This window comes from Pseudopodoces humilis, chromosome 6 (assembly GCF_049639895.1).
Source record: "Pseudopodoces humilis isolate 2021_Gansu_Grassland_sample_001 chromosome 6, ASM4963989v1, whole genome shotgun sequence".
NCBI classification, from domain to species: Eukaryota; Metazoa; Chordata; class Aves; order Passeriformes; family Paridae; genus Pseudopodoces; species Pseudopodoces humilis.
In genome coordinates, this window is record NC_142205.1 from 18,318,165 (window position 1) to 18,332,645 (window position 14,481).

General features: G+C 39.9%; 1 protein-coding gene and 1 long non-coding RNA gene across 3 annotated transcripts in view; one reads left to right on the top strand and one right to left on the bottom strand.

Annotated features, from left to right (window-relative positions):
* The first annotated feature begins 290 nt into the window (after positions 1-290).
* On the top strand, positions 291-11,379 carry LOC148184120 (uncharacterized). The gene is made up of 2 exons (XR_015772655.1): positions 291-419; positions 11,047-11,379. It is a non-coding gene; the product is annotated as an uncharacterized LOC148184120 (long non-coding RNA).
* The window catches only part of SEL1L3 (SEL1L family member 3), a 34,499-nt gene continuing 30,233 nt past the window's right edge, over positions 10,216-14,481 (bottom strand). The window contains exons 22-24 of one of the 2 annotated variants that reach the window (XM_014262751.2): positions 12,913-13,015; positions 12,746-12,818; positions 10,216-11,460 (exon numbers count right to left, since the gene is read on the bottom strand). In XM_014262751.2, the coding sequence (XP_014118226.2) occupies positions 11,351-11,460; positions 12,746-12,818; positions 12,913-13,015 (286 nt within the window). In that variant the 3' untranslated portion in view covers positions 10,216-11,350. Of the gene's footprint in view, positions 11,521-12,745; positions 12,819-12,912; positions 13,016-14,481 lie in introns of both variants that reach the window. The other variant, XM_005517792.3, reaches the window with a different exon arrangement.

Here is a 14,481-nt window from a genome sequence, read left to right on the forward strand (position 1 = left end):
AAATAAGAAAATTAAAGATAAATTAATAATGAAGTAGCCACCAAAACATTACTTTAAATTTATTGGATTACAAACAAATGCCATTCAAGATGGGCTGGAAAACTTTTTCCTGTTAAAAGTTTCAAGCAGCTTTTCAGCCCAAAAAGGATGAGAAAAATTGCTCTAGAAAAAGGAAGTATCTGAAATAGCTAAATCAAGGTTCCTGGGGCACAGGTGGGGAGGCTTAAAAGTAAAATAAAGGGATTAAAAACAGCTGAAAAGTGACTGAAGAAAAACAACTCTTGATAGGGGCAGTCAGCTGCAGGCTTGCTGGTATGAATCAGAAACAGCTCTGTATTTGTGTATCTGAAGTTTTGCTCATGGTGGGCAGGGCTGCTCCTGGACACACATAGTCTAAAATGTGGTTGTTTAATGAAGAGGTAGGTGTTCAATTTTTTTGTAATTTGGCACCTGTTACTTGGTCTGAATCCACAGTATTACAAGAGGAAGAAACAAGGTTTCTATTCAGAATATTTTCTTGAACCAGAGGAGATGTGGGGGAAGGACTTTTTTTTCTTGGGCATGTCAGCAATGTTCTGAAGGATGTACTCACTGGGGATTTTTTTGTCGAGTTTTATTGCCAATGTTATTCTTTTCTTTTTCTTCCCCAGTCACGAGCTAACTTGTGTAGAGTTTTTAAATGTAGTCAAAATTTGCTCTGTTGGCTGTGTGGTGGCTGCGATGGGAAAATACCAGTTGATTATTTATTATGTCTGTAGGAGAGAAAAAATTATTTCTGCAAAATATCCCATTTCTATCAGAAACTGTCCTGCTGGTTTTGTACAGTATTTTATCTGAAGTCAAATGTTCACAGGAACAATCTAATTCTTTGCTTTTTTTATTGGTGGCACACAAATGCTGTCCTCAGGATAGTGTTATGTGTGCTACTAGCAAACAGAGATCTTGAAGGATACTGAGAGAATGATTATATGTTCCAAGTGTAATGGAGGTAAAATAAATTTGTCTTGTGATGTAGATTATGTACCTTATGAATTTATGTCACCTGTGCCAATAAGTATAGATTGGGGTGGACTACCCTTCAGTGGTTGAGATATATGCTGGGGCTGGTGGCACAGAAACTATGGCAAAAATATGGAAAATTTACAGGGTACAAGCAGCAGACCCCAGTCCATCCATGTCCTGGACCAGTCATGGATGTTCAAAGTCTGAGATGCTTCCTGTGGGATTGCTGCTCAACATCAGCAATCTAATATGGCTTATGAACTCAAGCTGGGTTCAAGAGCTGTTACTGTCCGGACTTCACCCATTATTGTGGATGAAAGGGAACCATTATCTCCTCACTAAAGAGTAGAGGTCAGCTTTCTAATAGCATCTGGGATAGTCCATGCAAGGATGAATCATTCCTGGACTACTTTGTCTTCTGCTATACAAAACCTTCCAGGAGAATATTCTAAGCTCTTCTGTGCTGTTATAAACAAAATCACTGTAATTATCGGAGAAATGCAATCAAGACTAAGTGACCTGCTCTTCTCTTTCTGTATAGAAGAGTGATGGAAACTGTAAAAGGCGTCAGAATACTCTCAGGATTCCAGTGACTGGGGGGTTTGGGGTTTTTTTGTGTGTCCTTTTTACTTTTGTTTTTCCATTGCTTCCATTTATTCACAGCCAAAAATTGCTTTCTTTCAGAGCTACCCTCAATTTAAAGTATAAAGCTCTGGTTTTGTTTGTTGTGCTGGCTTTGGCTGAGTTAATTTTCTTTATAGTAGCTAGTATGGGGTCATGTTTTGGATTTTTTTCAGAAAACTGTTGACAATATGAAAATGTTTGCATTATTGCCAAGCAGTGCCTGCATGGTGTAAAAACTTTTTCTGGCCCTCACCCCATCCCAGCAGTGAGGAAGCTGGAGGTGCACAATGAGTTGAGAGGTGACATAGCTGGGACAGCTGACCCCAACTGACCCAAGGGAGGTTCCAACATACTGAGCACATACAGCTGGGGAAAGAAGAAGAGGGAGACATTTGGAGTGATGTTTGTCTTTCTGAGTCACTGTTATGTGTGATGGAGCTCCGTTCTCCTGGGTCTGTCTGAACACCTCCCTGCCTATGGGATGCATGAAAGAATTCCTGGTTTTACTTTGCCTTTATGCATGGCTTTTGCTTTACCTGTTAAAACATCTTTATCTCAATACACAAATATCCTCACAAATATCAAGGGTGAGATAAATATCTAAGATATTTTAGATCAATTATTCTTTAGTGAAGTAGCATTAATTGTGTATCTTCAAAAACCACATCTTGAACATCTTTGTCCTAGTCATGTATTTGTAACCATTTAAATGTTTCAAAGAAAATACTTTAATTGGATTAAGTGAAAGAATCAATTGCAGGTATCTTACATATTTGCAGAAGGGGTCTTTATTAAACCCAGACTCTCATCATCACCCCTTCAAGTTGTTCTGGAATTATATGAGGCACACAAAGCACTGGATAGATATCTGAATTTCTGCTTTCATCTGCAAGTGGTGGTGGGGTAGGTGGGTGCCTGGGTAATTCAAATGTTACGGTTTTTATAGGCAGACTTATGGTCATAAAAATTATTTCATCTGAACGAAGGATTTTTTTATATGCATGTACCCCTAACAAGCATTTACTGCATCACAAAATAATCTAAATATTCCTGGCATAATGGTTTTGGGACACAAGGTCAAGAGGCAGGGGAGGAGGTAGGGGTTTGCAAGCTAGTCTGGTTCCGTCTTGTTTTCTTTCTTTTGAACTGAATTATCACATGGGGTAACAAAGCTTTCTTGGAAGGGTGCATAGGTATTTTATTAATTGAAATGCTGAACAAGGTGGTTTCTATCTGACGTATCAGCAATAGAGTGTAACCAGCCCTGTTATGCACTACCCCTCTGCAGGGCTGATAATATCCAAGTGCCAAGGATATCCTGTGCATTGGCACCAGATATTTGAGATATGAAAATGAAGCTTTTTATCTCCCTTTAACTTTGTAAAGGCACAGAGGGTATGTTTGCAGGTCACACTAATGTAGTGCCACGCAGGATAGAAGAATTTGCCCTAGGAGAGCCCGAAAAACGGGCTGGGCAGCAACACTGCCTGACAGCCTCTGGCCCCTGGCACTAAGGGCTCACACCTGCACTTGCCATGGCTGTCACACTTCTGGTGGGTTTTGGCCTCCGTAAGGATGTGCTTTTAATCAGTGTAGATAACCAATATTAATCCTCTTAATTCAAATTGGTTATTTGAAGAATGTGGCAATTACTCTAGGCTTTGGAATATTTGGACTCATGTCTCTAATCTATGGCAGCTTTTCAGGTCAGAAAATTAAATCTTAAATATTGGCCTATTAGTGCTTCTGAAGGCTGCTGGTGATATTATAAAAACTTATTGATTTGGGTCAGACAGAGCTGAGCAGAAAAGGCTTAAAAAGATCTACAGGAAAAATTTCTGATCATAAATAGGGTAAAGATGGAAGAGACCAGGACTGGTTGGTTATCTGGTCCAACCTCCCTGCTCAGGTGGGATCACCCTAGAGCACACGGCACAGGGTTGCATCCAGATAGTTCTTGAATATCTCCAGTGACAGAGACCCCAAGACCTCTCTGGGCAACCTGTTCCAGTGTTCTGTCACTGACACAGTAGAGTTTTTCCTCATTCTCAGGTGGAACTTCCTGTGCATCAGTTTTTGTCTGCTGCCTCTTGTCCTATCGCTTGGAACCTCTGAGCAGAGCCTGGCTCCATCCTCCTGGCACCCTCCCTGCAGATACTGACAGACATTGGTGAGCTCCCCTTTCATTTGTGTCTTCTTGAGGCTCAGCTCCCTCAGCCTGTCCTCGTAACAGAGATGCTCCAGTCCCTTCATCATCTTTGTCACCCTCCACTGCACCTGCTCCAGGAGCTCCATGTCTCTTTACTGAGGAGCCCAGAACTGGACACAGCACTCCAGATGCCCCTCACCAGGGCTGAGTAGAGGGGCAGGATCACCTCCCTTGACCTGCTGTCAGTGCTCTCCCTAATGCAGCCCAGGGTACCATTGGCTCTCTTGGCCACAAGGTCGCTGCTGGCTCATGGACACTTGGTGTCCACCAGGTCCTTCTTTGCAGAGCTGAGCTTTCCAGCAGGTCAGCCCCCAGCCTGTGCTGGTGTATGGGATTACTCTTCCTCAGGTGCAGGACCCTGTATTTGTCTTTGTTGAATTTTAGATGGCTTTTCTCTGCCTGTCTCTTCAACCTCTGGAGGTGAGGGACGGTATCAAAAGCCTTGCTGAAGTTGAGGCAGAAAATGTCCACAGCTTTCTCCTCAACCATCCAGGTAGTTCTTTCACCACAGGAGGCAAGAAGGTTGGCCAAATGTGATTTATCTTTAGTGAGTCCATGCTGACTATTCCTGATCACCTTCATTTCATCCATGTGGATAGAGATGGCCTCCAGAAAGAGGTGCTCCATCATTTCTCCAGGGACTGAGGTGAGGCTGACAGGCTGGTAGTTCCCTGGGTCCTCTTCCCTGCCGTTTTTGAAGACAGGGGTGACCTTTGCTTTCTTGCAGTCCTCAGACACCTTTCTCGATCTCCATGACCTTTCAAACATGATCATGGGAGTCCTTGCTATGCCAGCTCTCTCAGCACTTACAGATGAATCCAGTCACGGCCCATGGACTTGTGGATATCAAGTTTACTTGGGTCTTCTCTAACCCAATTCTCCTTGTCCAAATGAAAGCCTTCTTTCCATCATTCCCTTACCTTGGTCTCCTGGGTCAGAGACTCCTGAGGGCTGCTCTTGTCAGTGAAGGCTGATGCAAAATAGGTGTTTGGTAACTCCTCTGCTTCCTCTGTTGAGAGTACGCCTCCATTTAGTGACAGGCCCACATCATCCTTTGTTTGCCTTCCATTATTGGTGTGTTTGAAGAAGTCTTTCTTGTCCTTGACATCCTAGGCCATATTTAATATCAGATGGGCCTTGACCTTCCCAGTCTCAGTCCTATGTACTCTGAAAATATCCCATATTCATTCAGAGTGGCCCAACCCTGCTTCCATCTCAAGTGTCTTTCCTGCTTACACCTGAGTAAGGACAGGAGGTCTTTAAACATCCACACAGGTCTCTTCACACCTTTGCCTGACTGCTTGCTTGTTGGGAGGCACTGTTCTTGAGTCTGAAGGAAGTGATCCTTGGCTTTCAACCGAAGCCCTTGAACCCCTTTTCCCTACAGTGCCTGTTTCCATGGGATTCTTCCAAGAGCATCCCTGAAGAGGCTAAACTTAGGCTCTCCTGAAGACCATTGCTGCAATCTTGCTTCCTGCCCTGTTTCCTCCTTGCCTGATACTGAACTCCAAATCTCATGGTCACTGAAGCCAAGGCTACCCCCAGGCTTCACATCTCCAGCCTTGGAGGCCTTCCCTGTTTGTTAGTATGAGGCTGAGATGCACAGTATTCCTTGTGGGAACTCCACTACCTGTGTCAGGAAGTTGTCATCAGTGCTTTCCAGGAACCTCCTGCATGGACTGTTTGTGCTTCACTCTATTGCTTCTCCAGCTGATGTCAGTGTAGATAAATTAATTCACAAGAACCTAGTGCCTGTGATTTTGAGGCTACTTACAGCTGCCAGTAGAAGGCCTCACCCATTTCCTTCTCCTGATCAGGCTGCCTGATCCTCTACAACTTATAATATTTGTTTAATGAACTAGCCTAGAGTTTTCTACATTAGAGTAGGTGCATCTGGGTTTCCCCTACTGGTATTGTAACCAACTCAACTGCAAAGGTTAACTTATTTTCTGGGACTAGTGTACTGTGCTTAACTCAAAAATTAAATTGGAAAGCTGTCCATGTGCAATGGGAGCTGGCTTGGAAGAGCAATGCAGCACTGATGAGAGATAGGAGCCTCTAAACCCTGTCACCTGGGTAGGACAGAAAACAGCGCTGACATGGGACAAGGAAGCAGGGACAGTGCTATTGCCACTACTAACTCTCCAGAGCAGAAGGGGAAAACTACAATCTGGTCTTCATGAAACAAGATAAAACATGAGTGGAGACTTTAATTTTTAATTCCAGTTAGTCAGTACTGGTGTTTTTTGGAAAGGCTGTCCTGTGTTCTACAAACACAGGCTGAGCACACTTGTTTCAAGAAAGCAAGCCTTCAAAACAGCTCTGAACACACTGGGGCTGCTGGAAGGCTCACACTGATAAACAGGCTGGCAAAATTGGAAGGACTAATTTCAGTCATTGCTTGCAGATGGAGTGGAGGGGGAACCTCATGGCCTGTAAAAGGCAAACAGTCTTGGTTCATCCGCACAACCAAACTGAGCAAGGGTCTGAAGGCACTGGGTTGGGATTATCACAGCTGTTTGGGGGCATGCTGCTTGACCTAGCTCAAGCCCATTTGAGAAGAATCCTCCTAGACCATGGCTGGGCACCATTACAGGACTTTATGGGCCAAGACGGGTCCCAAGAAGTAGCAGATGAGGTAAATGGGTTCACAGGGGAAGCTTAACTTACCACAACCAGACGGCAGAGCCTGGCCTTGGTTAGTTTATTAATACAAATCTATCCAGGGAGATTTGCTTGTAACTTGCACAATTACTTGCTGTGTAAATCAATTTCTCAGGACATGCTGCAATGAACAGATAGAAAATGCCAAGCAGGCATCTCAGTTCCTGCCTTGGCAGGCTATCAAAAAAGTGTGCTAGGTTTGCTAATGGGCTTGTGCTTTTTCCTGCTCACCTGGTATAACCGATAAGAGCAAATAGCAACGCTGAGCATTAGGAGCTATCTAGACAGTTCATGGGTGATCAAGGAGAGGTCAAAAGAAACAAACAAAAGACATAACAGAAATCAGAAAATGTGAACTGGGGAAGGAAGCAAGGTCAAGGAATACGTTAGCAGAAAGATCAATGAACACAGTTATAAACAAAGCTGTTGCAGCCAGTTTTCTTCTAAGGGGTTATTAAGATGCCCAAAGGTAGATGGGTATCTGATAGCACTTGTTAAATAACTCAAGTCCCTTAAGTCAACAGGCACTCAGCACTGTTGTTGCAATTTCAGTTTGGAACACCAGTGCTTCAGAATATCTGATTTGCTGCAGGTAATTTGGCTTCTGCTTAGTTGTGGTTTTTAGGTTTTTTTCTTGCTTACCTGTAACTATTACACAAGTATATACTGCAGTAATGCAAGTATCTTCTCCTTTCCATTTTGGTTACTCATTTCTCCTGGTCTGATTTTGATGCTCACTTATCTATATGTGGCTGCTTTTATGCAGACACCTTCTACTTAGGTATAGGCTCGCTGTTACTTTCCTTATTGCAAATATAACAAAGTCTCCTGGCGTAGGAATTACGTATTTAGATAAATAACAAAGCTGTGATGTGTTTCCAATGCACCTGTATTCCAGATGTGTTTTATTTACAATTTTCTGTTGATTATTCAGTAATTGTTCCTGTCACCTACATCTTAGAAGACAGCATAGGAAATTGCTCCATGCTCAGATTCCCGTTGACATTCTTTCATTTTCTTACCCTTGGGCTTTTTCTTTTAAAAATCCAGCCTTTTATTTTTGTTCTTTCTACATCCCAGTCTTTTAATAGAGTTCACATATTTATGTAAGGAAGGACAGAGTGCATGGATGGAATTCCTCTGCCAAAGCTTATTCAACTTGTTTCATGCCTTTGTGCTATCTTTCATCCAGGATAAGGGTCAACAGCCAGTGTTAAATGTCATAGTCCATTAGTCAGTGGGGACAGCTTACACAGACAAGAATCTGCTTTAAATCAATTCTCTTCACAGAAAATCCATGTTTCACATGTGGTTTTCAATCATCTATACTTTTCCAGTAGCTCAAATGGGAATACTAAAATACCAGTAAGGGGTATGTTTATAATATGTAATCACTATACCAGGATTAATTCACAAGTGTCCCCTCTATCACTGAGTAACATTGATACTGCAAGGTATTCTAGAACTTTAATTCTGTCCTCATGCCTATTTATTGGGATGCAAAGCTCCTCACTGTAGTCTGGGAAGCAACACCATGCAGTCAGTGGTCGGTCACCCCCATAAGGGTGTTCCCCACATTCGGTGCTGTCCTGCTACCACCCTACTGTTTGATCCAGAGCTGAACAAACTTTTCAGCATAGCTGCAAATCTTTCATAACTGGTTTGAATTGACTTCTTCATAAAGCTGTAGTTGGTAGCTACTCAACTGCTCAACATTAACTTCTTTTTTAGCTTATCTTTACCTACCTGATTCTCCCTTCTTCCCACAGTGTTTTGATACATTGCATGTAGCAACCTCTCTCCCCTTCATTTTCTTCCATTTACTTGGTGTAAATTGCATTCATTTTAGATAATTTGGCACCTGTTCTGTAAATAATTCTTCCAAAATTCTTTCTTGTCCATAATTTATTTGCTAGAGATGATTCGGAGCAGAACAAAGGGAGAGAGAAAAAGTCATCGCTTACACTGCCTTATGCATGACCTGAGTTGTTGAGATGGCTGGACTTCTAGCAAATGTGTATAAACAAACTACAGAGCAGCTCAGCCCTACATCCGAGATTTATTATTTCATTATTCCCACCCTGAACACTCAGCATGGGCTGCAGAAACTATAAACTTCAGTGATCATGTTTCAATTTATGAAAAATAATTCTTAATGCAGCAACACTTTTTCCCTTCTCTCTCTGCTTTCCTTGCGGCTGTAGTAGAATTATGTAGCTGCTTTACGTAACCATTCTCTTTCTCACTGGGAATTGGTTGATTCTCTAGATTGTCAATAGCCCCCTGGATCTTTTAAGAAATGAAGGATAATAATTATTTTAGCCTTCAGGATTGCCAGTTTATTGTGAAGAGCTGCTTATCTTAAAATACTTTGGTAGAACTTCTGATGTAACAGGTAACAATAAACAAAGATGGAACTATTAACTGCTGGCGTCATGAAATACATTGCAGCTTCAACAATTGCCATCTGAATATAGATGTTGAATCGTGTTTCTGGCAGAACTCTTAAAATTAGTTAATTACTAGAGTTCAGAACATGGGCTTTAGAGAGGACAACAGAGTGAGCCAGAGTGCTAACACTTAACTCTGACGTGTATGTACACAATCTAAACCACTGCTGCTCGGAGAGCTCCCAGATTGCAACACATGGGCCACAATCACACCACCACTGACAAACTCCCATGGGATTAGTATTTCACCAGGGGCTTCAGTTTTGCTACATGTGGCATTTGTAGCAAAATACACATTTAATGTGTAGCTAACTATAAGCAAGATTTGTCTCATGCAAGCCTAAATAGTTTTTTGTGAACATCTAACTGTGCGTGCCATTCAGTACCTAACCTAACACTGCCTATGTTGCGATACTTGTCTGCTTGCCCTCAAGGGCTACACTTGGCTTTCTGCAATGCTTTTGGCTTTACCATCTAAACCTGCTCCAGTTTTAATAGATGCACAGTCCTCTTTTATTAGGTGACAAAAATACAGTTGAGAGGGCTCTTGAAATAACTGTATCTTTCTGTTAAGGAATTTGATATAATCAAATTTAGCTGCACAAGTTTTTGCAACTCAAAACAGACTCTAAATAATGGGCACCATTTGCAATGAATATGAAATAGGCATAATCTAACCCCAGTGACTACAACAGCTTAGTATGTAAAAGTCAAGCTCCTTTCTAACACATGAAAATACTCACCTATACATAGAAAGAGCAAAATATGTATCTACAACTGTACTAAGAACAAAAAGTATTGTTTGCACAGTTCTTGATCAAATAAATTAAAAACTCAGTAAATTTACTTTCTTTGCGGGAGGGGGAGGAGTTCCAACATATTCATTTTTATCCCAGAGCACTGTTGCCCCAAAGCATCAACTCTTCCCTCAACACTTCTGAATTTTCAGTTTTCTGCAAGTGAAATGTGCCTTGATGATAGGTGTGTATAGACGTTTATATATAAATATAAAAATCTCTCTTGAAAGTCAGAGCTTTTTGCCTTCAAAATCATTCCTTTCTTACTGAAACTTCCTCGGTCTTGCTTGAAAAACAAATATTCTGGGTTTGCTCTGTAAGGAAGCTGTTTTCCTCAAAGAAAGTGAAAGCTGATTGTGTCATCTGAAGCTAAGAAAACAGACACATAAATAATGATATTGAGAGACTGTAACAGTAAGATAGTATTTCATCCTAGAGGTGCCTTAAAAGAAATTCCTCCACATATAGCTTGAATTAAAAAAATATTTTTATTTACAAGAGTAAATAATGTAGTGCAAGGCAAGTGGATTTAACCCTCAATAATGCATAGATTGATGCAATTTATAGTCTGTGATCTACATCATTTTGCAGAGGTGACTGCACATCTGCTTTAAAGGTTAGACTTTTCCTACAGCCACTTTACAGACAGCTTTAAATCAGATAGAAGGTATTTGCACTCCATACATGGTATTTATACATCCCATTCAACATTTATCAAATAAACTGTCACTTAAGTGTCTTTTAGAGTCACTATAGAACATGAAATAAATCCTTGCCAGTGTTATCTACAGAAGAATCCAAAAATAAATTTTTGTTCACTTTGTGTCATCTGATCACACTTAAACATTCTTTTATTTATTCATTGGGGAGCTCCTTTCTCTAATCGGTGGCTCCTGGCAGGAAGAGAAACATTTTCTTGTGTCCACCAGGGAATGCGGATTCTTGTAAAACTCTGAGTAAAACTTAGCAATCATAACTAATATGTTATGAACATATTGCAAATATTCCTGGTCTGTTTTCTTTCAAAACAAAACACTTTTCACATTGAAAAATCAGCATGGAATATAAAATGCCAAAAAACTTGTTACCATTGCATGTACCAAAGTCCCGACTGGTTTCCATGGAACTTGGAAAGTATTGGTAACTGGCTTTCGCTTTTATGTAATTTCCATGATTCAAATTTGGAAAACTTTGCTGATTTCAGCAATAAATAAGCTCAAATGCAGTAAAAGCAGTTTAATAAGAGATTAGACATGTAAGTAAAACTTCATTAAAACCTGTTTGCTTCTTTTTCAATTAGGCGAAGACTTTGCAGGTTTCCTTCCAGGTCCTTCCATAACATACAGTACGATTGTGTGCTGGGTATAGCGAGATAATCTGCATCATCACTGGAGTTAAATAAATCTGCATCATCATTGGACTTAAATAAATTATACGGATGCTTTTCCTCTATAGTGGAGAAGTCAGATCAGTGAACTTCCCTACACCTTCAGCTGTTGGACTGCATTATTAATGCCATGTACAGGGCTGGTTGCCAGTTCTCAGATTTGTAGTTGCTCACATCCCATCTTCCCAATGGACGTAAATCTGAAGAAAACTACACTTCAGCTGGTAACAAAGGGATTCTGAGGGTTTGACTCCTGCTGGGACAAATCATTTGAAAGAGTAGGTTCATCTCGCTGTACTGGTCTGGTAACATCCTCGCTGTCATTCCCTGAGGAAGAAGGGACGTCATGTGACAATGGTTCTGATCTTCTTCCAGGAGAATTACGAGCTTCAGAAGAATGTCAAAAGAAATCATTTAAGAAAACCCCACTTTGTCTAGGAAGTCTATTAATCAATATTTAAATATTATGTGGATGCAAAATTACACATAAAGAGAATATTCTAAGGTATGGAAATAATGAAAGAAGAGTATCTAAAATTATATATTTTATACATTTGTTGCATGATTACCAAGTTATGTAAATTGATAGCTAGTAAGAAAGGAAAACAGGATTTCAGAATTATTTCCACATTCAGCATATTCTTCAGAGTTACATGTCTTAATTCAAGTAATCTTTTCAAATGTAATGCTGTTGGGTTTTTTAAAATACTACTTCCTATAGGTGTAGATTATCAACATAAAAGTAATTTTTTCAGTATTTTATTACAGAACTATATCAGAAAGCATTATTTTCTGACATATACTTACTACTGGGGTTAAAACACAACATAAGAAAATGTATGTAGGGGAAGAAATTCTTTTTATAATGGGTAATATTCACAATTTCCTGATCAAGTCTCAAGATCTGAATTGAAACACTTGACTGAAGCAGGAAATGCTTTTTAAATGATGACTAATTATTTTTCATGTGATGCTAAGGGTTTTCTCCCTTTACTCAGCAATGTGATTTTGTCTCTGATATCTTTTTCAGTGTGGTAGAAAACATGATGACAGTTTTAATAGACTGAAGTCTAGCATTTCTGTTTGTTAATAGTCTTTGTCCCATCAAAAGACAACATAGAGCAAAACCTTCTGTTTTAGGACAGGAGGAGTTTGCAACTCCTGACTGAATGCATTTGCTGATTCTGTAATAGATGTTAAGAGTCTGAACTGATTCTTACTAAGTTACTCTAATGTAGCACCAGCTCTTTTTCTCCCACCTTGAATCTGATCCAGTCCTATGAAACAGGAGACACACTTTGGTTGCATATAGCAGAGATTACACAGGGAATCCAAGTCATATAAATACTGTAACAATACTGCATGTTGAGAGATGGAGAATAATCACCTACAGTTAATGTTTTTATTAAGAATCTCCTTTATTAAGAGAAAAAAAAAGGTTTAAAGTTGCTTTTACTTCATCTACCCCTTTTTAATGATCAAAAAGAATGACATGTTAAAGAAGCTATTGCTTAGAGGTACTTCTATCAAATATAGAATTCTGACTTCATTTTTGAATGTTCTACTGCCATAAAAAGACTATTCCTCTTTCTTCAGTTTTACACATACTCACCAGATGAAGATTGAAAAGACTGCACTGCAAATGCAACAAGTATTGATAAAAGAAAGGTTCCCATGAAGTAGATCTGTGACAATAATTTTAAAAACATAGTAAGAGCAGTGCAAAGCCAAGGTAGAGTTCCAAATCAATCGTGCATGTAATAAAGGAGCACTACATACCAGAGTAGAGTGTAAAACATTGTTCCAGAGAACTCTCATGTGAAAATAAAGTAATGCTAATGAACATGGACTAATTGATTCCTGGTTACTATTATTCCAGCACCTACAACAAGAAGATAAAAACAACTAATTAGTCCTCCTCTACAATTTTGGGGCATTGATCATCTGGGACTCTCAAAATTTTGTTACCTACACAGAACATTGATGCCAAAACTCCTTTAGAGATAATGCTGTACAGCAGTATGAAGTCAGAGCTTGAAGAGTGTTTTAGCTGACTAGCACAAGGCACCTATCTCCTGTGGGGTGAGCTGAGCAGCTTTCTCGATTCTATCAAATGAGTTCACCTACTAGAGCAGTTTAGACAGCTAAATCACAGGCATCTATTTAAAGCTTCAATTGATTCTCTTCTACAAAGCTAAGGAGAGGGAGTGGTGACGCATATATAGATGTATACCTTTTCTCTACAAATTGTTATACATTTAATTTAGTTATGAAGTCATAGACTGTGTGTGTATGTACATATATATGTATAGAGAGAGACACAAATACATAAAGGTATGTGCCCTTTTAGACAGACCTGTATGATGATGGGAAAGCCCTTCAGCACTGTCAACTCTGGAATTACTCTCACAGCAAAGCAGGTGCATTCAGCCCAAGTGAAGGCAGAATTCAGACTCAAGCTTACAATCCCAGATGGTCCAGAACCCCTATGTCTCTGACTAGTAGTTTCACGTGCAGTGGAAGTAATTTAGGATACAAGTTCAGTCTAACTGCAGTGAAGAACAATTTCAGCAAATTGCTGGAGAAGAGACAAATGAGGTTTTAACGTTGGTATTAGCTTCACTCTTTTGGGTTCACTCAGTAGCAGAACAGATGATAAACCACTCATCATTCACAGCCTCATGTATTAACCATTAGCTCCTCCTTCTTCAAATATTTGAAAGGCAATTCCACAAATTCACCAAATATTGTGTAAGCTTCAGATTCCCACTGTGCCTTCCAACACCTGTTGCTTTACCTGGGTATAAAGGGAAACCCAGGTTCTGCACCAGAACCCCAGAGTGTTCTGCGTGGTTTGTCAACAAACAGTGCTAGCACAGGTCGTTCAGGCAGCAGACCTGTAACATTCTCAGATACCTATTATTCTGTGCCAGCCTGGATATATTTGCAAAATCAATAGGTTTTATTATTTATTTATTTTATTGCTATTATCCCAGTTACACATTTTCAAATTCTGTATTAAATTATGTTACATTTATGAAATATTGGTTTGGACTGTGCACAAATCACCAGTACCTAACTTAGGAACTTACATATATTGAACTGGAAAAGATCACCTGGATTGTTGAATCCAGTCCCTACTATTTCAGGTAACCACATATAATCACATCTCTTTAAGAGGCATAAACTGAAATATACTTAGGGAATTAAAGAATTTCAAGTATGTTGACCTTAACCTGCCTTAAATCATAAAAGTGAACAAAGTTAATAGTAACATGAGTTGCTGTCCTCCAGGATAAATGTTACTCACATGGAAAAACAGAAGATGCTGATTAAGGGTAAAAAAGA